This window comes from Phalacrocorax aristotelis, chromosome 23, assembly GCF_949628215.1.
Source record: "Phalacrocorax aristotelis chromosome 23, bGulAri2.1, whole genome shotgun sequence".
Taxonomy (NCBI): domain Eukaryota; kingdom Metazoa; phylum Chordata; class Aves; order Suliformes; family Phalacrocoracidae; genus Phalacrocorax; species Phalacrocorax aristotelis.
The window spans coordinates 4,394,120-4,418,226 of record NC_134298.1 but is presented as its reverse complement, the minus strand read 5'-3'; the positions used below and the strand labels follow the sequence as shown (position 1 = coordinate 4,418,226).

Below are 24,107 nucleotides of genomic sequence, written 5' to 3'. Positions count from 1 at the left end.
CAGATTCAGCAATACCCAGCCAGTTAATTCAACTTCTGCCTTATCACGCCTTTCCTGACAAGGAACCGACAGCAGGCCGGTTTCTGCAGGGCCAGCTGTGCAGTTTTGTTGCAAAAAAAGGAAGAGACTCCGCGACTCCCTGCTGAGGTCCCTGCGTCCGCTCCCTTCCGGCATCCTCCGTGGACACTGTCCAGCTGCTGCCAACCCCATCCCACGCTAACACGGAAATAAAACTCTCCTTACCTCCTCATTGTCTTCATCAGGGTTCGCTCTGAGAGCGCCGATATCCACTTCACGCCAGCTGCAACACACGACATGAGAGGGCCGTCAATCAGGGGCACAGCCAAGCACGGCAGCACACGCCCTGCATGCACTAACACTGTCTTTTGGGAAAGCAAAACTACAAGCCTGACACCATAAGCAACACACTTAGGCTCAGTTTTAAGCCAAGCGGCCACATTTGTTTACCAAAATCCCTCCTGTGCTATCAGATGACAGTTTCTCCCCTTCCCGTTAGCCTGCTCCGTTTTGAGCACATCTTTTTGCAGTGGGTTCGCTCCCACTGAGCGCAACGCTGTGGGACAGGCAGGCGACGTCCTTCCCCACTGGGAGGGTCAGGAACGGAGAGCGAGGCCAGCAGCCTCCCCCCGCTGCAGCCCTTCCTTTCTGCCTCCCTGCCCAGCTCCTGGCGCTGGTCTGGCAGCGTGGCCGAAGCCTGCCAAAGGCAGAGGAAGCAGAGCAGATGCTGCAGCATTTCCTCCTCTTCCTCTGGCTCAGCAACAGGCTCCCTCCCTGCCTGCTCTGAACAGGGCCTGCGAAGAGCACGTAGGATGAGGAGGACGAAAGAGGTAAGATGGGAAAAAGACCTGGAGAACCGGGAGGGAAAAGAAGGACTGGGAACTGGGCAGTTTGGATGATGCAGCTGCACCAGTGCTGCAGCAAGTCGGCACGCTCCCACTGAGCACTCAGGTGTGAAAACCACCAACTGATCTCATCCACAGTGTTAATCCAAGAACATGCAAACACGGGCCGACAGCTCACCTCCTTGCACTCAGCTTCGGCAGAGTGAACATCTGATCCCTACCGCTGCCCAGGCATGGGAGCGCTTCTGGGCCGGTGCGACCCAAGGCAGCGGCCCCCCCGGCACTGCAGCGTCACCCCAGCCCCAGCACCCACCACCCAGCCCGGAGGCGTGCAGAGCTGGGAAACCACGAGGACCTTTGGCTCAGCTTACTCAGCAGCTTTGCAGCAGGACAGAGGACAACCAGGATGACTTTAGATCGCACAGAGAGACCCGAGCAGGGCAGCTGGCTTTCATGCACCGGGTACTCTCAGACACCACATTCCCTAACGCGGCAATCTGTGTCAATGGTATAATCAGATGTTTTCCAAGCTTTCTCCTACTTTCAAGGAAGAAGAAAGCCCCTTTCATCACCAGCATTAGCAGCCACTGGGAGCAAAGCCCTAGGCCAGGGCTGAACTCCTGACAGCACAGTTGCACCATAAAAGCCCGGGATGTGACAATCCCGCCAGAGCCGGGGATCAGGCACGTACCTGGGTGTGAGGATCTCTTTGTACTGCAGTTTCTCCACACGAGTCGTTGCAGCAACAGACATCGGGATGACGATGTTGTTAATATCAAATGAACTTTCGCCTCTCCTCCTCCTCGGCTGCTGTAATGTGAAGACAAGAACCACATGAGAAAGGGTTGTAGGTTTTGTCATGTTAAACCGCTTTTAATCGCATGTTAAAAGGACATGGCCTCATACGAAATGGCAACGCGTGACCTATGGAGACTGGAGAACCAACGATATTTGCATCAGAATGGACTTCACCTACTGCTTGCTGGAAGTCCTCCTCCCAGCCAAAAAATCCTTAGTTTGTAGGGTACAAACAGAGCCAGGGGCTGCTGAGCTCCAGCCACCATCTCCACACTGGCACCAGCTGCCGCACAGCCAGGCGCATCAGGAGATTGATGCGGCTGATGAACTGACCCAGCAAGAAGAAAAGTCTCCCATATAATCCAGATCCCTACTGCCAACGTAAAGGAAGCTGTGAGGCCATCAGGAAAGAGGGAAGAACCATCCTGTTTGGAAACAGCCCCCCTGCTCATGCCCCTGCAGGGGTGTGGACCCCCCTCCCCGGGACACTGTGGCAGAGGAGGGATGTGAAGGACTCAGACGGGAGTTCATCTCAGGTGATGACAGCTGTACTAAGAGCCTAACAGCTTCCATCTGTATCGCGCTTTTGACTGGAATAGATTTTCTAAGACAGAAATAAGCTCCACACATATCTATTTAAACCTGGTTGAACGCTGGGTGCTCTCCTACCATCTGTCTATCCAAAAACCTCCCCCAAGCCTGTGACAGCAGCACTGCCGGTACAGTGACATGAATGCTCGCGGATCAGCTTGATATGCAAACGGCCCATCTTCCTAACAGTCACCTGCAATTTACCATGTTCTCCGTCTCCTTTGATCCCCGCGGCATTTAGTGTAGGAACATGCGGGAAGCCAAGTGCCAGGGACCCGCCGCAGCCAAACGGCAGGACTCGTGTGAAGCTGGGTGAGGGCGGAGTGGGTGGGCAACTATTGCCACGGCAGCAAGGAAATGCCAGCGTGTCACTGGCAACAGCGAGGCCTGACCCACGGGCTGGGGAGCACGTACACGTGCCAGACCGCAATGCCTGAGCCCAGGACCCAGACCCTTGAGCCCAGAGACCTGAGCCCAGTGCCTGCGATGCTCTTGCAGGACCTGCCCACTGAAGGGAAGACGCCGAATCTTGCTTTTCTGAACGCGCTTCTGGAAGAGCAGCAGAAAAAGCAGCAAGACCAAGATATGTGCGTGAAGCACAAATAAACGCCATCTTGACACGCTAGAGCTGCTGAGAAGAGCTGTCCTCTTCTCCAAAACACCTCGCTTGTTCAAGCCGAACTACCACCACTGCTTGTTGGGTTCTCTGACACGCTGCGCCATCACAAGGCGGTTCACTGATGTCACAGCTGATTACGCAACAGCAACCCCTGCAGTGAGGGAACCCAGCCGGGACCTGGCCGCACCAGAGCAACGAGCCTGGAGCTAGGACAAGGGCACACAAGGTTGAGCTGGAAGTGGTGCCCTCAGCTCTGCCATGGACAGATGACTCTTAAGCACCCTGGTTTCACTATCAGGGTTCGAGGAGACCTGCTCCATTATCCCTGGGTCACATCCAGCTTAGGCTGTGGCACAAACTACCAACTGGTGTGGCCAGAGAGAGGCCAGGTTCTTCACTGGGACACTTAGAGCTCAGCAGAATTCAGTCCTTTAATCCAGGGCTTCTGTTAACGTGGGCCAGGTGCTAGGAGGATGGGTGATGTCTGGCAGAGAAGCTGTGCTGTTGATCTGTCCCAGAGCACAGTGGGAGGAAGTTATGTCCCTGCTCGCTGACGGCTTTTAGACACAGCTTCATAAAGGTCCCAAACCCTGTCATCCTTTAGCGTCCTGGGAGGCTGGATGTGCCTCAGAAGACAGTATGAGTTAAGCAACTGCAGAAGCTTTGCGTATAGGTGAAAGTTAAGATCTCAGCTACCACTGTGTATCACCGCGCTGTGACTCAGCCCCTAAACCCCATTTACAGCCCAGTGCCACCACGGCCATGAAGGGAAAGCTGTCCCAGTGCAGGCACCGTTGTACCAGCAGCAGCACACTGCTGGTGCTCAGCTCTTTTCTTCCTGGCATCCCCAGACAACTTAAGAAACCAAAACCTGGATGTGGAGCAAAGCCAGGGGCCTGCTGAGAACAGGAACATTTATCAGCAGTTACTGACCTGACAGCAAACCGGTAATTGCAGGTGACTGGCTCTCTACGCAGCCAACTTCAAACCAGGAGCCCCAGCAGGCCCGAAGTACAAAAAGAGAGCCAGCAACTCTACCATCAGCTGAACCAATGGGTCCAGCGTGGTACAAGAAATACTAAGGACTCTCAAGCCTAAGATGCCCAAACTGCTCAAAAGCTGAGACCCCATGACAGAGGCCGAGCTCAGAGACCTCTCCAGAAAGGCACCAGATACTTACGGCTGTGCCGGAGGCGCCCTGTGAACTCGTGCTGGCAGGAGCGGAGCCTTCCGAGGAGGTGGACAGTTGCCGTGCTATAGGGCTGTGAGGTGGGGGGGTCGCAGCTGCTGAGAAGTAGCTTGGGCCACCAACGTCCGTGTGATGCTTCAACACTACGCAACACAAGGAGGGTGGGAGAGAATGAAGAATAACATGAGCAAAAAAACCCAAAGGCGGGGGGGTGGTGGTGGACAGAAAAGGACCGTGTGCACCAGAAATGGCCGGTGCTGAGGAGCACTTTGCATGAAAGAGAAGCACCTTCTGATGGCGGCTGCCAGCTTGAGAGGCCCTGGGGGAAGAAGCAGTTAGAGCACACGAGGCATCGCTGCGGTGGCGACAAGGCCCAGAAGCAGTGCGTTCCCCATCTATGAGGCTGAAGGGGGAGAGAGGCTGGATATGCAGCAAAGCCCAAGCTCCCCCCGAGAGACCTGGCCGTGGGAGCCTACCTTCACTCCTCTCAGATGAGCAGTCTCGCAATCGCTTTTTGTCACAGGCAGGAGGCTGGACAAGTGAGCGCTCTGGCGCTCTCTCGGCCTTGGACACGGCCGTAAAATCGTCTAAAGGCGGCCTGTGTGCCTTGTCTGGTTGGATTTTTTGATGTGAGCGCTCTGAGGAGGGGAACAGAGAAAGAGCTATGAAACGCCTGTTTTCACCTCTCTTTTCTGTTGGCACGGGAGACTCGGGCAGAGTTTACTAGCTCTGTAAATCCACACAGGTCGGGCTCAACACCATCAGGGTGCTGGAGAGATGTGCTCAGAGCAGAACGAGCTGTAGTACTGCCCGTGCCGGCGTGAGCACAGCCTCAGACTGATCAAGAAGAGGGCCCTACGAACCGAAACCAGCCTGAACTTCTCAACCTGCACACACTTCACCTTCAGCCCTGGCCTGCAATACCACGGCTTCATCCCCGAGAGCTGAATTTGAAGGGTATCCTCCTCCTCGTCTCTCCTGCCAGATTGCACGGCTATCGGGAACAAGACTGGGCAATGTTCCTGCACGCGGCGGAGGCAGGGAGGACACTTACTGGCTGCAGTGAAGAACGAATTCACCAGCTTGTGGCGGTCCTTGCGAGCAGGGTCAGACAGGCTGCTGGTAGGCATGGGGGCTCTGTGCTTGAGCGAGAGCTTTTTGGGAGGTTTAATTTTCTCGTAGGGTTTGTTCTGCCACTGAGATTTCAACATGCTCTGGAAGTGCAGGCTCGTCGGCACATCTGCAGAGGGATACAAAACACGGTGTTCAAATTAAGTAAATTATGCACCAGAAAGGTGTGGTACCATCATCCTCTCCCAGTCCCCCAGTAAGAACAGTCTTCGGCAAACATACAGGCATTGACTGCCTCTAAAACCTAGGCTTCCCTACGCCTTCCTCGTGTTCAGAGAGGACCTGCAATGTTGGCACCCAACATTTCTAATCTGAAGCTTTTTAAGAGAAGCACATTCCTAGAAGATTCACAGCCCAAGTATAAACTGACAGGACAACGAAGACTTTGTCAGAAAAACCACGTGTCTCTACCACTGAAAGTATCTCATGTACTGCCACACTCCATTCTGCTATCTCAGATCTGACTTCCAAGAATCTGAGGCATCTCAGCATATCACATCTACAGAGGGATGGGCTGGAAGAGAGAAATTCAGCTTAAATCCTCAGTTTCAGGTCAAGGCAAAAGCCAACCAAGTACCGTATGACGTTAATCTGCCTGATGTGGCACCTGAATCATCTAACGAAAGTTGCCTAAGTGAGCACATTTCAGAGGCTCAAATTGCAGAGGTACCGCTGCTCGCCGGGGGCTCCCAGGCAGGGGACGGGTCACGCAGCCATCTGCGAGCAGGCAAACTCACGGGTAATTATCTGGGTAACTGATGCATTTCAAGCCTGAAGTTTCTGCGCATACCACAGACCACGGTAATCCAGAGTACCTGTCCCTGTTTAGTCCTACCGCCTCACGAGCACGAGTACGCCCTACTGCTGTGAAATTCGGCAGACACTACTTCCGCTCACATTCCTCAAGCTTCAATTCTCCCAAATCCCACACAGACGTGCACTCCCGACCTTAGCTGAAAGACAGAACACTAATGGGATTATTTGGTGTATTTCTTGTGCTAAGGTAGACTATAAAAACCATTAACTGGAGTAGCAAACTACTCCAGGCTCAGGAGTCCCACAAATAAGCCTTCCTTTCATATTCATAGCTTCAAACTTCAGATTTGATCACCAAATACTGCTGCCTAACTCTCCTCCAAGACCCAGCTCTCTTTTATATGCCCGAGGGTCAAAATCCTAGTTCGGAAAAGCATTAAAACCTTGAGGGTTAACAGGAGAACTGCTGAAACATTAATTTATCTTCTCCAGCTACGCCCATAAGATCATTATACACCGGCCTTTGCAGTTTGACATGCCACCCATCTGCTCTCCTCCCCCAGTACAGACCAGCAGACCACTGCCAGCAGGACACACAGCCCGATGCAAACTCACGCCGCCACAGCTAGGAGTTAAAAGCACTAAGATGAGCATCAGTAGTACAAACATCCCTCCCCCACATCTCTCAAGCTCACATGACATTTTCACAAGGACTCTGAAGCAACCCTGAGCAGAGATGAACCTTCCCAGGCCCTGCACAAGGAATAAAGCTCCTCACTCTGTGCCCGCAGAGGGGATGTGGAGGCAATTAGGAGCTGCCGTGGGATTTAGAAACTGCATCTACATAATCTCAGAGGGCAAGTGGCAGAGGTTCAAGCCCTGTTGGTAGTTTCAATGGTCGATATCTGAATCCCTCCCCAATGCTTCCCCACCAATTCCAGGGACTGGAAAGCCCCAGTAGATCCAGGCAAGCAAACAGGATGGAGAGAGCTGGCAGAGCACGGGCTGGAGTCGGCTGTTATTCATAGGGGAGACTCGAGCCTCAGGAGGAAGCCAGGACAGCTCCATTTAAAGCACCTGGATGGTTTAAGACTCTGGTTTAGCCCCATCTATTTGCTAAGGAAGGGCTATCACAGTGCGATGGCAGCTCTTCGGCCACCACTACTGGTTTGTGGAGACACGTCCCAAAGAACAGACAGGGGCCGAGCCAGTCCTTTAAGGACGTTGCCAGTGAGGCTGCAACATCGCTGTGTTGAGCTGCTCTGCCTTTGGGAAAACGGCCTCTTCTGTGTTAATTGTTTGCTTTCTCCTGAAAATTCATCCCATCCCAGCAGCCCACACATCTGTGGAAGGAGGGGACAGGTCAGGCGGAGGGAAAAAATGCAAGACAAAACATTGTCAGCAGAAAATGAATGATCTGCTGGTTTGCCAGTGCCCTGCTGTCAGCACTGGTTGCACCAGAGTCCGTGCAGCAAGTGACACCGTCACTCCTCCTCTTCCCCCCCCTCCTCCTCCTCGGCCGAGCAGTGCAGGCCTCCCGGGGACCGGCAGATGGCAACCACACTGAGCCCGAGAGCCCCGGCTCTCATCCTCCCCACCAAGGTTATTACATCATCTGAAAATTCCCAGCGAGAAATCAGATGAACCGGGGCGGGGGGAGAGACCACCCTGAAAGGAAGCGGACAAAGCGCTTACTAAGCGCAAGTGCAACGGGTTAAAAGCTGCGATGTCTGCGCCCCGCTTGCCAGAAGAATAAATGATCTTTTTCCTCCTTGGCGCCTGGCAATCTTGCCCTTGGCAACCTGCACCGGAGATCCCCAGCTGCTGGCACCCGGAGAGACAGGCTCAAAGTGAAAGTCAGCACATGCTCACAGCTCTAAGGCCAGGCTCCATCTAACAACCTCACAAGCTCCTCCAGAAAGTCTTAACCGAGCCTCTGACCATCGGCCCAGCCTGTCTGCTTTCACGGTGAGCCCCCAGAATAATCGTGGGGGAGCACCGAGAGCAACCTGGATCAATACTCACAGGCAGGGAGACACCTCGATGCAGATTAGCAACGTCAGGCAGAGCAATTTCCCTACCTGGACATGCTACCTGGCTTTATGTTTGGATGGAAGAGTATCCCCACCCCCAAAAAGCAACCCTAGCACAACTACCTTAAGCATTACTGAATAATCAAACTTAATCTCAGGGAGGGAGGGGGAATGGGTGTTCCTTTATAGGTGTTTTACGCTTTACACCATATAGTTTTAAAACCAAAGTTTTTGATCCCAGAACGGATCTTTTACCACATGAGCTGGCTACAGCTGACCCTAAGAAAATGCAAAGTGAACACTGGTCAAGATAATTTGCCAGGTGGCCACGCTGCAATACACACAACAGGTTTTCTCACCGCTTCCCAGGCTATTAGATTTAACACCACAGACAGAGGATTACAAGTGCTGTGAAATCAGGAAATAAATCTCTGCTTCAGGAATTCAGCTCCTTTAGAGTTCCTTAACAGAGATGTTTCTTTGGGGTGGGAGCGGGGATTTAGTTTTTAAAAATAGCACCAATTTACTATTTTAGTCTGTTTTAAACACAGTGCTAGTGAAAGACGCCAGATTAATTGTTTCCAGACACTCCATGCATTTCCTACTGTTGCACAAAGTCTGTGCAAGGCTGGAATTTAAACCCAAACACACACACTAGCCCAATGTCTTAACCGGGACCAACCATTTCACATCCTCATGAGAAGCAGGGACACACACCTTCCTCCCAGCATTACTACTGGTGTTTTACGCCTCAAGCAGCCAGGAGCTCCTACCGAGGAAAGGAACCGCTATGATCTATTTACTCCTTGGCTCTCCTAATAAAAGCACCAGTTCCTATCATTTGTGGTCCAGTATTTTGCTATCGGGAAAAAGATGACAGAGGGACACCAATCTATGCAAGCCAAGAGTTTTTCATCAAAGAATCAGCTTGTATTTAATCTGGCATCTTTGGAAGGAAAAGGCTCTGGAAAGTACTTCCTTTCCCTTGGGAAAAGTCCCTACACACGAAATCTGTGAATACCCCACAGTCATGGTTGGTTAGTTATTCCTCTTAATGATGATTAATCCTAATACCATAACACAGGGAAATGAATGTCTTGACGGGGCCATCCCTTCTTACTGTACCCTCTGAACCATGGAAGATCACTTACAACTCCTTACAAGGGAAAAAAAATTTCCTGTGACTTAAACCAATCCACAAATAATTTTATAGAGATGAACGAACTCTGCAAAAGCAAATATTTCTCAAGTGGTTTATAGCAACAAAGACAAAGCCTGAGACCCGGGTCCCAGTACAGACTCCCAGGCACAGCTTGGTTTCCCCACCCTGAGGGGGCTCCAGGTCAGGTTCAGATAACAAACATGCGCATAACAGAAAAGACTTCAGGTGTGACACATTCCCAAACGCTTCTGCTCCAGTAAATGCTCTGCTCCTAAAAATATTCGCGGATGATCAAGCAGATCTGTGCTTCCTTTGGGAGCCCCGATGGAGGAGCTGGCTCGGAGTGCGTCCAAGCATCCCCTGCAACCCCATCTCAGGACCCAGCCTGACAATACCCCCGGCAGCTCCGTGGGTCCTGTGCTTACCATCTGGGAATGAGAGGACAGGATGAATACACGAGTCCAGCTGGGAGAGGCGCTCCAGCAAAGGGGCATCATACTGGATTTCCAGAGTCGTCGAGCTTCGAGTGCCACACAGAGCACACAAAGGGTTCACATCACAGCTATATCGCACCAGGCTATTACGATGAACCTGGGAAGGGAAGGGAGAATAGTGTCAACATATCAGAGGTCAACACGTCTAAGGGCTCTCTTCACACATTCCCCTTTGACAGCTCATGAATAACATCCTAAAGGCGCATTTTTTTTTAAATACCTTGTATATAACCTGTTCATTTAGTCTTGACTCATAAAAAGGACACTTTTCCTTTGCATAAACACAACTGAAAACTCCTGCTCACCAAAACAGACAGTTTAACATCTACTAAATTTGACTAGAAGTGTTTAGTTTTATCTAGGTTGAAACCGCATTTGTAAAAACCATCAGGCAGCACAAATTCAGTTGTCAGAGAGGAAAAAGCAGCCTTTTTGAGACCAGATGGGTCAGAGAGCCATCACTGTATGCCAAGAGCTGACACTTACAGGGGCATCTTTACAGAGTGAAAAAGGGTGGTTTTCAACCTTGTTTCCTAAACCAGGACAGGCTTCCAATTCACAGATTTATAGACTTTATATAAACTTCATTTGTATGAAACCACTGAAGGCAGATGCACAACTGGATGTAAATCCCACACGGAGACAGCAGTCTATGATTCCCCCTCAGAATGGAAGGATGTGTCAGACTAGATCCTGCAGAAGCCTGTTCTGAGTCTAGTATTATTCAAATAATTTCCATTAATGACTTGAATGATGGAAGAGAGAATACCCTTAAGCCTTAGCAAATAGCGCTAGAACTGGCAAGGGCTGCAAGCACCTTGAAGAGGTGGAACCCCACTCATGGTTACAAATTAAGAGAAATTATCTAAAATAATCAAATGCAACAAGCAGATGCTTCAGTGGCCAGTGAAGAGGAGGAAGAGGTAACCGAGCAGCAGTTCTGCCCAGAGGACCTGGTGGTTGTTATGGATCAGAAGATGAGCATGAATCAGCAGTGCCGTACCACTACTGAGAATTAACACCCCACGGGGCTTTATAAACAGCATGGCTGTGCAAGACTCACGAGGCTCAGCACTGCTAGAGTGAGCTGGAGGGCTGCGCCCAGTTTGGGGCACGTATTTCAAGAAATGTGTGCACCAAACGCAGAGAAAAACAATAACAAAAAAAGACCAACCAAGATCAAAAGATATGTCCTATGTGGCAAAAGAGAAGGACCCATGGAGTGTTTAGTGTAGAGGTAACCACATTAAGAGCTACCACATCAACTTGCACACTTCGGGGACAGCTTCTGAAGCAACACGGGGAGCTGACCAGTTTACACCAGGACTTGGGACTACTGGTAATGACTTCAAATGGCAGCCAAGGCAGCTTGTATTAGAAAGCTTGGTTTGTTTGGTTTTGCTGTCTGAAAAACAAGACTAGCTAAGCACTCAAATAGCTTGCCTAAGGAGGTTTAGACAAACCGTCTGGCACGGTATGAGGATAAAGCAGTCTGCTCTGGGGCATGGGGGTGCTGTGGTGACCGCAGGAGATCCCTTCCCGTCCTGTTTCACAAGACCACTCCTGTCTGCAACCCAAAACAGGCTACAGACCCACTCAACCTTTAACCCCTTTTTCTTTCCTACAGGACATCTCCTGACTTAAAAACTTCAAGTGGTCATGTATTCAGATTTTGTAAAACACTAGGCACGGTTATGCGATAGAACGAGAGGAAACGGCTTCAAGCTGCATCAGGGGAGGTTCAGATTGGAGATTAGGAAAAATTTCTTTACTGAAAGAGTGGTCAGGCCCTGGCACAGGCTGCCCAGAGAGGTGGGGGAGTCACCAGCCCTGGAGGTATTTAAAAGACTTGTAAATGTGGCTCTGCAGGGCATGGTTTAGGAGACCTGGTAGTGTTGGGTTGACGGTTGGACTTGATGATCCTAGACGTCTTTCCCAACCTTAATGATTCTATGATTCTATGGATGATCTCTGTTGAATAAACAGTGAACTCTCCAGTTGTATTTCCTGGTCACAGCGATCCACAATGATTTGGTGCTAGATGGAAGAGCGCAGTCAACTGGACATGGTATTTCTGGACCATGACCTTGCCATCACTCAGCTTGCTTTCAACTAACTGGGAGTCCACAGAAATCCTCTGCTATCTGGCATATCTTCTATCCTTTGGAACTTTTCTTCTGAACCATCTCTGATTATCAAATGTATTTGATGAATATAGTCAAAAACTAACGCAGAATTAACAGATGCTTCTTCAAACACTGAGTGCACAAGTCAGCATCACCCACAGGACAGTTTATAAACTTCCAAATATCTGAAGATCCTGCAAGCAGTCACTGCAGAGGTCTACCAGAAATACCCCAGATAAATGTACAAATGAGTAACCAGTCAAAGCTAACTCAGCTGAACAAGAATCTATTTTTCTTAGAAAAATGTTGCTTTTTGAGCTTCTCCTTAAAACTCTAGCACCCACAGAGTGAAAACCCCCAAAGCCTTGAGGTAAAGTTTGATTTGAAACACTTTGAGTCAAAGGTAAATGGATTTTTGCCATCTATGGTTCTGCAATCATGAGAGCTGCATGCACAAACAAGGTCCTTATTCCCTCAATTTCTAACTATCCTCCAACTGACAGTTTATGGCATTACTAAGAGAAATTAAAGAGAATGAAGCATGGCCTTTCCTCATTCAGGGAATAAACTGTATTTCCACTGAACTGAATTCTCCATAAGGCCAAGGGAAGACTACGTGGAGAGGAGCGTAAAATAAAATAATTTTAAAAAGAAAATAAAAAAAAAAAACAGGAAGAGAGTCACTGTGTTCAGAGATTTCCAAACTTAAGCAGCGGAAGCGAACACGATCACCTTGGCAGGCCTTTTGCAAGACATCCCACACATGGCTGGTCAGGCAACTGCAGTTTTCCTTTGAGCAAGTAGCAGCGAGCTCCTGGGGCTGTGTTAATTTCTGTGCCCACAGTTAAGGTTTCCTGATACTTGACTTTTCAGAGCTTCTTTTGACCACTCAGGCTGTGCCATATTGAACTACCCGGCCTGAAGTTCACCTCAGGCTGGTTGGTTTTAGAAAAAACCCACATCAGAGTTCAGCATCTCCCCTCCCCAATGACAGCACATGAAAGTCTCCAACAAATTCAAAGCTTCTCCTCTGTTTCTCCTTTGCTTCTCCAACAGCCTTTGAAGCCTCACTGTCCTCCTCTTCCTCACGATTTTCTTCCCCCTCTTAATAACCACAAACATTCCCAGAGCAGGGAGACAAACAAACAGCACTAACCTTTTTAGAAAGGGGCATAATGCTGCTCGGTCGAACAAGCCGTCGCTTCTTACAGCTCAGTACTGGGCGAGTGCGAGCTGCTACACACGTTCCATCCGAAGATGAAGAAACCATGTTCAGTCGTTGCTTTTTATGCAAGAGCTCCTCAGCTTCCTGGCCATCTCCCTGAGCATGTTCTGCCAGGCCAGGCTGAAGACTGCCCAAGAAGAGATGAGAATACAAAAGATACTGTTATTCATTCCACCGTCCCACGTTACCCAGTGGTACCAGCCAGGTTCACCATTCAGACCTTAGCAAACACTCTAAGCTGAGTTTAAAGCATTGCAGTTTCACAACGCAGTAGCTTTTATTAAGCCAACTCTAATTTTTGCTTTTACTTTGTTACTTTCCGCTCTCTCCCACCACTGAACCTTTGACCAAATACCTTTGGAAGTTCTGAACAAAAAGTAGTACGTAAAGCCGGACACAGAGCAAGACCAAAAGCCACTCTAGACGTGAACGGCTTTAATCCTAGCATTCAGCTTCCCCCAGAACTGCAGTTCAGGGCATCTTAATACAACAGGTTCTCAGGCGTCTAAATGCCAGAGAGCTCAAGACAGAGAACATATAATTTTCCAGGAAAAATACTGAACCTCAATGTAAACTTGATTCTGATTAATATTTGAGAACTATGCCTCTAACAACTCTCAGCACTGACAGCAGAAAGGTGCAATGTTAACACTGACCTTTCTGTTTTACGTACAAAGGACTTTCCTGTTCACGCACAGTAACCCTGCCCTACCATGGCATCAATACACCATGCCACCTACCAATACCAGCGCAGCTCCTCATCTACGGGACCTTTTGATGTATATTTTACAAGTGTTTCTTTTCTAAAAGTGCAAAACATTAAAGCCCTATGGTCTAAGGCTCTGTAGTTCAAAGGCTACAGGCATATAAAGGGCTCTGTCATAGCCTGCAGTGTTTCAGCTGCAGCAATGACTTAGTTGATCAGTGCTTTCTACGCTTGCAGCATCCCCACCAAAGGTACTAAGCAAGCGCAATGGTGCTCGCAATGCTTCTCTAGCACTACCAGAGCTTCAAAGCACTGTGTGTTCAAGGGTTTTCAAGTGGTTCAACTCTGAAATCATCCTGTAGCGTAGAAGAATTCTCTTCACTTGTTTTTATTTACCCACTTAAACACTTACTCAACAAAAACAGCCTGGAGAAACAAAGAAGTTAGAAAGTCTTACTCCCAAAATCAATGGGATTTGGGTTCCTCAGTATCTCCAGAAAAGTGGGCCAGTGGTTACAGACACTTCTGCAAAATAATTGCAAGTGGGCCACTAGTACCTCTGAATCATACAATTTGCAAGTGTATTAAAAATACCCATAAAGAAACAGTTTTGAACATGCTCATTACATGGTTGCCTTCAGGGCTTGTTCATGTAAACACAGCCCAGTTTAATACCATTTTCAGAAAAACAATGCAGCAGAAAACCTCAAGCAAACCATCGCCTCAAAAATGTTTCCAAGCATGATCTACTGCCATACTTTTTTCAAAGAGAGACCATTTATACCATTACCAACCCAGTTACTACCCACCAGCATGTTACAGACTGGTTTCCAACGGGACTTGGTCAAGACCATAAATATCAAACTCCTCCCATACTATGCAAGCGCCTTACGTGTTAATAACTCCATTGACGGGTCTCGGTGCTCCACAGGGCTTGGCGGGATGGGATTCAGGAGTATTTGCAGCAGAAATACCCGAGTTCTCTAGTGGCTGGGATCCAGAAACGCTCTAAGGAAAGATGAGAAAGATCATAAATTAATTAAAAAAGCTTCTTAAATAGCCACAACTGTCTTATTCCCAGTTTCTAGTTGAGGATTCTGCACTGTAGCCACGGGTTTCCACAAAGGATTTCAAAACAAGGGTTCAGAAGCAAACAGAGGCCGGAGACGGAAGGACTGCTTAGGGAGCAGCTGTGGCACGAGGATGGATACACATCCTTCAGTGCTTTCAAAGGGCTTCAATTCCCCTCAGGCAACCACTAAGGAGCATGAAAGGCCAAGGTCTTTAAGGAGATTTTAGCGTTTTGTCTCAATAGTACGAACAAGTTCATAACCACCTGTAAACCTCGCAGGCGCCTCCTGAAGTTTGATGATATGCTCTAAGCCGCACGGCTGCAAGCCCTTGTCTAAGCACTTTGGGGGAAAATGGGAGGAGAGGAGAACAGACTTGCAAAACTGAATTTGCAATTTAACTAAATACCTGTGCAAACATGGTCCAAATAGCACTTTAAAAAGTATTTTAAATGAGCGCGCACACAAGCTGTGGTTTTGGATGTAAGGAGGCCAACTCTATAAAGCTAAAGCTGCCCGATAAACACAGCGCTGGAAACACCTTTTTGGCAGAGCAAAGTAAAAACTAAGCTAAGGACACAGAGCTCCCCAATCCCTTCTGCCTTAGGTCTGAAATACAAACCCGCTCGCTCTGCAGCGAGCAGCAGTTACTGTGTGGCTGCAGCACTGAGCGTTGTACATCTAACACCGCCTTGCAAGTGGCCTCAGCGGGGAAGGGGACCGTCACCGCAGCTTCCAAGGACACACTGGCTTTGTACCTCCCGCCAGTGACGTTCCTGCTCTCCACCCCAGCAGGTGCCGGGGTGGTCCAGCGCCAGTTCGTACCCCTGGCACTCATCGCCCTCAGTCTCACCCTTGCAGCCCCTGCTTTTTGTTGTCAGACACACTCCTCCTCCTCCCTGGGGTTAAATTTTTCTTCCTTTGTGCAGCACTTCCTACGCTCGCTGCCAGTGTCTCTCTAGCTGGGTTTCCCCCTTTGTGCACGCAAGGGTGTGGTGAAGTTCAAATGCTAGTGAAAAAGACAAAAGAAAAGGTCTGACTTATCTACATAGATGGCCTGGCCGGCCGGCCAGCCTCCCTTCTTGCCAAACACTCCATCTCAAAAGCATCAGTATTGCACTGATTAAAATCTTCCCTGCAATCACTCCCCCAACTCAATGAACAACTAAAACCAGGCTATGGCAGAGCTCAACTAACGGTTCAGAGACCTGACTCACCAAGGGAAGAGCAATTTTTAACACCACAGACAACTTCTGCCTGTTTGAGGAACTTTGCTGTGTCTTCTAGACTTCTGCTAAAAAAAGACGTTTCTCCCGGGGGGGGGAGCAGGGACGGGATCAGACCGATAGGCTGGATCTGAGCGCACGGAGGTAGGGGCGAGATCAGATGGCGCCAGAAGCATTACGCAAGCACAACGCAGCACCCTGGTGAGGTGAAGTCAGTGCAGGAGGTGAACGCTTTCCCCCTGGTTTCCAGAGGCTCAGCAAGGCTGAGCCTTCACATGACACCTCTGCTGGAGGCACCCACGGTTCAGGAGGGCGGGTACACATGACTCATAAGCTCTTTTGAAATAGGGTATTTATTTTTCTCTCCAGAAAGGGTCTTAAAGGAGGAACCTCTTCTCCAAGAGCTGTCTCTGGCTCGGTGGTTCAAGATAGGAATAGAGGGTGACCCCTCTGCTTCCTGCGGAGGAGCTGGAAAGCATCAATCTAAAGGCTATTTATCAGGAACAGCCCAGGCTCACCTTATCAGACTGAAGATGGGTGTACCCTAACAAGGCTCTGACATGAGCAACGGGGGAATGAGCAGGACTGCAAGAGCTGACATCTCCAGCGTTCAGAGCAGAGGCAGAGCTCTTGCATCAGCTCCTCCTGGATGCACCTCCCAACACCGTGCCTTCCTCCGGCGCTGGCTCGGCAGCCAGGCTAGGATCCAGAGGGGCATTCATCACACCAGGATCACATCGATGCTCCAGACCAAGCTCTTCCGTGTCTGGGTATGCCTGAGGTCTGGAAGTCCAGGTCTTTAGGATCCCCAGGACTCTTAGGGGGGTGTCAGAGATTCAGCTTTAGCCCACTTGGTTGGTTGCACACGAAACCAGGAGCCTGCAGAGTACCATGGGCTCTCATGGCAGCAAAGAAGCTGCATGCTGGCAGGTAGTCATGACCCACCACCAGGAATGTCCCCTGTAGTCCCAAAAAACCCAACCAAAACCAGACAGGTTAACACCTTCACCTGTCACTAGACACAAAGCCCTAATGAAGGGAAAAGCCTTACCCAGACACTCTATCAATAATTTTTAATGGTAAATGGAAAAAGATAAGTGCATCCCCCTCGCTACACTCGCAATGCAAGCAATGAACCAATACCAACAGCCGAGTTACTTCTTCAGGGCTTCGTGTTATTCCTGTCTTCAGGCAAAAATATTTATTCACATACTGAGCTTCCAGTTTCCAACAGACATTCCCAGGCCTTCTCTGCAAAGCCCTTCCCTCCTCTGATGATAGGATTAGTTCCTCCCAGGGATTATCAGCCACATCCCACATATCAAGCCAATGCCTGAGGACACGTATCCTGCATTCACGCCAGCCAAGGGAGGTACCCATGAGTGGACAAGATCCAAAGAGGAGCTGGGGATGAGACTGAATGGATTCCTCCTCTCGCTCCACATTGCAGACCTGTCTCTTACTCTGCCAGTTGCGGGGAGCGGGGTTGGGAGGAAGAGAAAAAAGAAAAAAACCCTAATAATTCTAAAGAGTGCCAAAATGATAAGCAACTCTCCAGGAGAGGCCCAAGAGATACCCTTCCAGTAAGTGTCCTAATGCAACAGGAATGGTCTCTGGGCTAATCTCTGGCTTGGAGCAGATCAAGGCTCTGACTCAACACCCCACCCTTATGAGCAAGTCTAATTAAGCACAAACCCTCCAGCAGCCGGGTGTAGAAGCTGGGTGCCTGGAGGCAGCATTTCTGGTGGCTGACACCTCCAGCACTGCTGCAGAGAGGCTGGCAGCATTGAGTGATGTGCGCGTCCACCAGCAGCCAGGTGTGGAAGGGGAATAAAAAGTCCTTTTCAGGAGGAGTTACCCTCCAAAACAGCAAGCACGGCTGCAGGAAGCCCCGAGAAGGTGCTGAGTAGGAACCTACAGCCTGCTTTACACCAAAAATGTTGTTCTTCACTGCTGTCAGTATCTCATTATTCGTATCACTGTTACCTCCAAGACCTGCAAGAGCGATCGGACCTCCATCGTGCAAGCACTGCAGTATTAAAAGTCTCTGTCTGAAGAGCTCACACCCAAGTGAAGGGGATGAGAAAAGGGACAATGCAGGAAATGAGTAAACACAGTAACAGCGAGATGGCTGTGGGCAGCAAAACCAGACAGCACTGGCCAAGCAAGCGTTTTCTTTTCCATACATCAGAAATCTACAGACATTTACAACTCTATACATACAGAGATGATGTCTAAGACAATCTAAAAAAGGACAATGTGATGATTTTGTAAGTATACGGAAAATGTCTTTAATATGTAAGGACAAAGTCAGGTGGGACAGAGTCCTTCTATCTGCAGGTTCCCAGGTTGAAAATATACTCATGTCAGATAAACATCCTGATTTAAACCGATGAGGAAGAAAATATGCTTCCTATCACTGCTAAATTTGATCGTTTGTCTCTGTTATCAGCCTGCCATTTACAGATTAGCTCCCAAATAACAGCCAATTCATCAGTGCAGGAGCATCCTATTTCTGAAGCGAATCAGAGCACGCTGTCACCGCGCCTGTTTATTATTCTCCAAGCGCTTTTTGGGCTAAAGCATGAAAACGGGGGGAACACACATGGTTGGACTAGATGATCTCTGAAGGTCCCTTGCAACCCAATTCTGTGATTCTGTGACAGGCGGACATCACTGTTCAAAACCAGACACTGTGTAATGCTTGTGATTCAATCATGATCCAGAGCAGCCCCGTCCTCCTTCCTGGCTCTCCAGCCTCTTGTCGCTCCTCCAGCCTGGCTGCGTTCAGCTGAAGCACCACCTACTATTTCAGCCACGAGCAAAACCTGTTCGCTGTACCAAATTACACAGCAGAGTTTTGGGCTCAGCTAATCTGCTAATTAAAGACTTAAATTCCAAATGCACATCTGAAAGCCAGTGTCAAGCGAGGAGACATTTTATTACAATCACTCGTAATAACCCCTTTGTGGTCCGGCGTTAATAAAAATATTTCACAGTATTTCAGATTATCATTCAGTATGAGGAAAACTCTGACAAGGTCTTGCCAGTGATAGGAGAAAACACTCAAAGTACAATTTTACAGTCACTTCTAATGAAGTTTTTAATCTGCACCAACTAGATTGAATATTGGTCTATGAAACTCAAGCACTCGCATTGCAGCGAAGCTCCGTTTCTCCCCAGATGCGGCATTAGGACAGAAAAGCAGCAGCGCTGCAGCTCAGTAGCAGGAGTTTGAACCACGCAGGGACAACCCTTCTCTTAGTACTACACCACAACTTCAAAATCCTCCATTTTAATACGTCAGCGTGTCCCACAGGATCAAAAGTAATCACAGCCAGGCTGAACAGTACGATCAAGCCTTTAGTCTGTGGCCTACATTTCTGCATTAAATAATAAATACCTGGCACTCCGCATAGTTTCCAGTGCATCTCACTGAAATCATTAGTTCCCTTTCCAAGGGGTAACACTCAGGCAGATATTAATAGCCACATCTTCAGAAGCCTTTGCTAATTTTGCTGCTCAGTTGGAGGTACTTTTTTGCTAGAGGAAAAGGATTAGTTAGGATTTTTAAGCTTCGCAAAATGCTAATGCATATTACAAAGGTACCCCGAGGAACTCTGTTCTAAAAGGTGTTTAAATCCTATCGTTTATTAACCCCAGAATAGCCTGGGAAGGGGTGAGCTACACAGACCAAGAGATCAGCAATTCCCACATGAAGTCCCACACAGACGTGCTTCTGCAGGAGGCCACTCCCATGCCAGACACACGGTTCGAGCATCTCTCTCCACCACAGCTTAAAGGATGAAGCTTCCCTACCCAGAATTCATGAACATGAAGTATCTGGACCCAGTCACTTCTGCTGCTGGCACTTACCAGCCGGTCAGCCCCAGGCTCCAGCTTAACTTCAGCACTAATGGGACGGGACGCATCATCTACTGCAGGATCAGGGGGTGATGCTTCACCAAGAACTATCAGCCCCTGGAAGAGAGGGAAGGGAACAGGAATTAACTGCAGGTCCTTCAGTCTCAACAGGGAAACTGTGCATCTACCGTCCCCCAGCAACTACAACCGCTGCACAGCGAGGCCTGCATTCCCACCGCGTTTTTCAGACACGATGCCAAACCGAATCCCCTGCTGCCTGGATTTTCCTGACATCTAAGCTGAACTCGGAGGGGGAAGGACAGTGGCTGAAGCCAGATCACATGCCTTCAGCCCACTAACAGCAGACAGTTAGCTCCCTCTCCGGCAAAACTGCTGAAACACTGCTGCTGTCCTGCTTCCTACACCCCTTCCCCTCCTCCCGCACACGAGGAGGTTCAGCGAGCTGCACGCCAGCAAACCCAAGCAGAACATTTTGCTGTAGTGCAGAGCAGGAAACGACTGCTTTCATAGTACAAAGTGGAACTCGCCACCACAGCCAAGCAAACAATTTTGAGCGGGTGCCAAAAATCTACAGTCAAACTTGTTACTCTGAGCAGATTTTTTCAAAGAAGTGATATTCACAAAATTCGATAAGGAAAGACAAACACTGATAAACAAGCCATTGCTATAAACCTAGCGGGACAAAGCACAGTGGCAGAGCACTGTTTTATCAGGCTTAACATATGTTGTCCTGTTTATGTTTTACTCTAAGTGAAGCTTATTTTAAAGGCAGGACTGCCTTCTCTCTGAACAACATAGTGTAAAATAAAATTATTATTATTATTATGCATATCCTAAGCTGTATTATAACACAGCAGGCTAAAACATGCAAGGGATCAGAGAGTTGGTGGAACCTATAGGCCATGAATATAGTCCAGGACAAAGACAAGCCAGAACAAGTTTGCATTTGGTCAATGCAAGGAACTATGGAAATGGCTGCTCAGATTAAGAACCGGCAGATCAGTCATCTGAAAATCATTCTGGAGGTTGCACGGTGTGTCACAAGAAACTGAACCTGGAAGGGAACCTGGACACCTTATTGGAGAGAGCTACAAGGCTTCCCTCAAAGTCCACAAAGTCAAATCTTACATGACCAATGCCATGGAAGTTTCATAAGGCTGATCTTATGCCTTGACACAATCTTCTATTTAACAGAGTGGTGGCTTTCCAGAAAGGTCGTGGTAGCCCATAGTTCAGGGGTACTTTATTTAAAAACAGTTCATAAACTAAATACAACTGTACGTAGGCTCTGACCAGCAATGTGGAAGTAGCTGTCTTCTAGAGTAAACATGATGACCATTTTCTAGAGTTTTCTGACATCCCAGAAGGATGTCTACTGGATGAGAGAGGCTGGAAGTCTAAACTCAAACAAATACTCCTGTGCTTTTACTCTACTCTTGAAAGAACCCTTTCCAAAAGCAACCCAACACATGTTGCCATTGCTTCTAGAAACATCCTCAGGCATGCTTCAGCAAAGAGGTTGGTCATCTCCAGATGTCAGGTGTAGGAGACAGTGGACGTGAAAAAGTGAGAAACTGGGACTGAATGCAGAATTGGAACCAAGGAAACTGCTTCCCTTCGACGCTCCGGAAAGCACTGGGCTTCTCATTTGCTCAGTGAGAGGATGAGATGGGGAAGCATGGGCATCAGGAACAGAAACAGCCGTCAAGGACTTCTGCCTTCAGTTTAAAGGAAGAAGATGAAGGGAGCTGCTCCATGCCTCAGGAAGGAGCAGTCATTAACTCTGTATACTGGGGTTATTTGTTTAGAAGTATGTTCCTTTACTGGTGACTTTGAAGCAGAGGCAACACCTAACACAGCCTTCCCTGTGACTATCACAGCTTTGGTTTTCGTCCCCTCGTATAGAAGCTGCACTGCCTGAACCTACCGTGCATGCCAGTCATCCTCCCCCAGCTCCTACCCCATGAGACAGCCTCTGCGGACCTACAGACCTGCAGGTTGGATGGCATCTTCCTGCTGAGGGCTCATGCTCTCTGCTTTGCTTTTAAGAGTTTTAAATCTCCACTATTTATACATTTCTGAATAATAGAGAGGAATTAGAAGGCGAACATAAAATTTCCAATTCTTCTCTCAGGAAAGGGAAAGGACCAGCGCTTGTCAATTATTCCAGCATTCACCAAAACAAAGAAAAAAGGAAAAAAGCCCCCAATATTCATGGGCAAGTTTGATGCTTCTTTAATACCATAATTAGTGATAAAAATAGGAGTAATGAGAAGTTAATTGTACAGGTCTCAGAGCCACATACAGAGACAGATCTCATATCTCACAGTCCTGCAATAGTCAGCAGCTTCTGCCAATGGACTAATGGGTGAGGAAGAGGACTGACACACATTAAGACACATCAGAAAGAGACCGAGTGTCCTAAGCAGCCCTGCGGAGAGACTGCAGCACCTCTATTCGTGCCCTAAGCCCGACATACCACTGCAGACATAGGAAACTCATGTGAGAGCTGCAAATTCCTCCAGCAAGAGGCTCCTCCTAACTCTCATCCCACCCATATCATCACATGTTTCTCCTGACTCAGCAGCTCCGACCAGAGCACAGCCTTCCCCACAGGACAGGCTGCACAGAGATCAGACCAAAAGCTTGAAGGGAACTCAGCGAACCCATCTTGGATGGTCTGGGAACATGTTGAACCTGGGCCTGCAGAGAGGATATGCAAAACAACCCTGTCTTCAAGGAGTTTTGATCACTGTATTTCAATCAAGTCTGCCACTGCACAAAATTCCTGCAGGAGCCCTTCATCTTAATTTACCTCTTATTCCATCTAAAAGTGAAGCTCGTAAGAGACAGAAAAATGCTGTTTGTTCCTTTCTGAACGCAGAGCATCTGCCACCCACACACGCAGGGAGGTGCAAAGACTCTGCGTGGTGGGGGGAGCAGCACCATGCCACACCCCATCTCAAAAAGGCCCAACAAAGCACATTTGTGAAAAGAAACAAAACCACCTTGTTACCTTCACGGACATCCACTCCCTTAAATTAACTGTACACGCTCTTCAAAACCAACACAAAATCGAAGGCACAACAGCCCGCTATTTTTAAGCGCCAGAAAACACAGTACTTTACAACTAACTCTGAACACATGCTCACTGATTTGTTGTTTTCCTCCGCACCTCACCAGGCTCCGACCGAGCCGATCCAAATGTGCTGAAAACACAATTACTGCTGAGACACCCAGGCAGCAGTGTACCTTCAAAACGAAGGTTATTTTTGACTGCCTGGTCCTTCTCTTAGTTTGATTTGACAAAGCAATGCATCTCTCTTGAAGGGTACACTGGGAGGTAAACCTTAACATATAAAGGTAATTAACCTAAAAAAAGAATAAAACAGAACAGCAACTCTGAATTCCTGCAGCAGCTACATTTTAACCTCCTTATGGCCAAATAAGCCAGAGTTATGTTGATAGAAAAAACAAGGTGTCTCCGAATTCTTTACTCGCTGTCCTTGTACAATTTGGAGCCAAACCCATACCAACAAGGCTCTTGTACTACTGAAACATGCACTCGTTTCTCTAGTCTCCTATCTTTGCCCCAAGCTGCTTTTATGAACCTTACCCTGAGTTTTTCACTGATGAAAACAGAACACACTTTACAAGGCATCCTTGAGCTCAGTGGCACCAAGACAACGATAGGGGGTGCAAGCAGTGATCTCCAAGAAGTGCTATCAGAAAGATGGGGTATGTGGTATTCACTTCGTTGTTCAGGCAGAAGAGCTACTACCAAATCCTCAACATCTGAACTCTTCTGCTGCCTTAAGTGGCATGCTTTATCTTAAATTCATGTATTGGATTATTGTAGTTGAGGAGTTTCTGTTTGAACAAATCAAAAAAGGTGACATCCTGTTTTCTGAAACCTCACATGTATTTTTCAACTCTGACACAACACCGTGATGTTCTCCTTTCAGACCTAGAGGCCGCAGCCCTAGATAAACACACATGGGATGCTTGTAGCCATTATCGGGCCATTTCACAAGTCTGTCAAGCTGTCGTCACCTGGCGAAAGCACTGAATCTTCCACTTCATTAGATGAGTTTTCTCATTCCTTCCATTACTTAACTTTTAGCATATAAATGTTTAGTTATTTTGTATTTTATACTTAGAAATGCTCTTGCATGATCAGCTTGTTTAAGACGGAAGATGATTCTTTCTGAAACTGGTTCATTAATTTGACAT

General features: G+C 48.3%; 1 protein-coding gene across 6 annotated transcripts in view; it reads right to left on the bottom strand.

Annotated features, from left to right (window-relative positions):
- KANSL1 (KAT8 regulatory NSL complex subunit 1) overlaps window positions 1-24,107 on the bottom strand; it is a 101,718-nt gene that overhangs the window by 5,864 nt on the left and 71,747 nt on the right. For 3 of the 6 annotated variants that reach the window (XM_075117133.1, XM_075117132.1, XM_075117135.1), the window contains exons 4-12: window positions 19,866-19,970; window positions 14,586-14,701; window positions 12,919-13,114; window positions 9,568-9,733; window positions 5,115-5,300; window positions 4,537-4,698; window positions 4,052-4,203; window positions 1,555-1,673; window positions 244-301 (exon numbers count right to left, since the gene is read on the bottom strand). In XM_075117133.1, the coding sequence (XP_074973234.1) occupies window positions 244-301; window positions 1,555-1,673; window positions 4,052-4,203; window positions 4,537-4,698; window positions 5,115-5,300; window positions 9,568-9,733; window positions 12,919-13,114; window positions 14,586-14,701; window positions 19,866-19,970 (1,260 nt within the window). The remainder of the gene's footprint in view (window positions 1-243; window positions 302-1,554; window positions 1,674-4,051; window positions 4,204-4,536; window positions 4,699-5,114; window positions 5,301-9,567; window positions 9,734-12,918; window positions 13,115-14,585; window positions 14,702-19,865; window positions 19,971-24,107) is intronic. The other 3 variants (XM_075117136.1, XM_075117138.1, XM_075117137.1) reach the window with 3 other exon arrangements.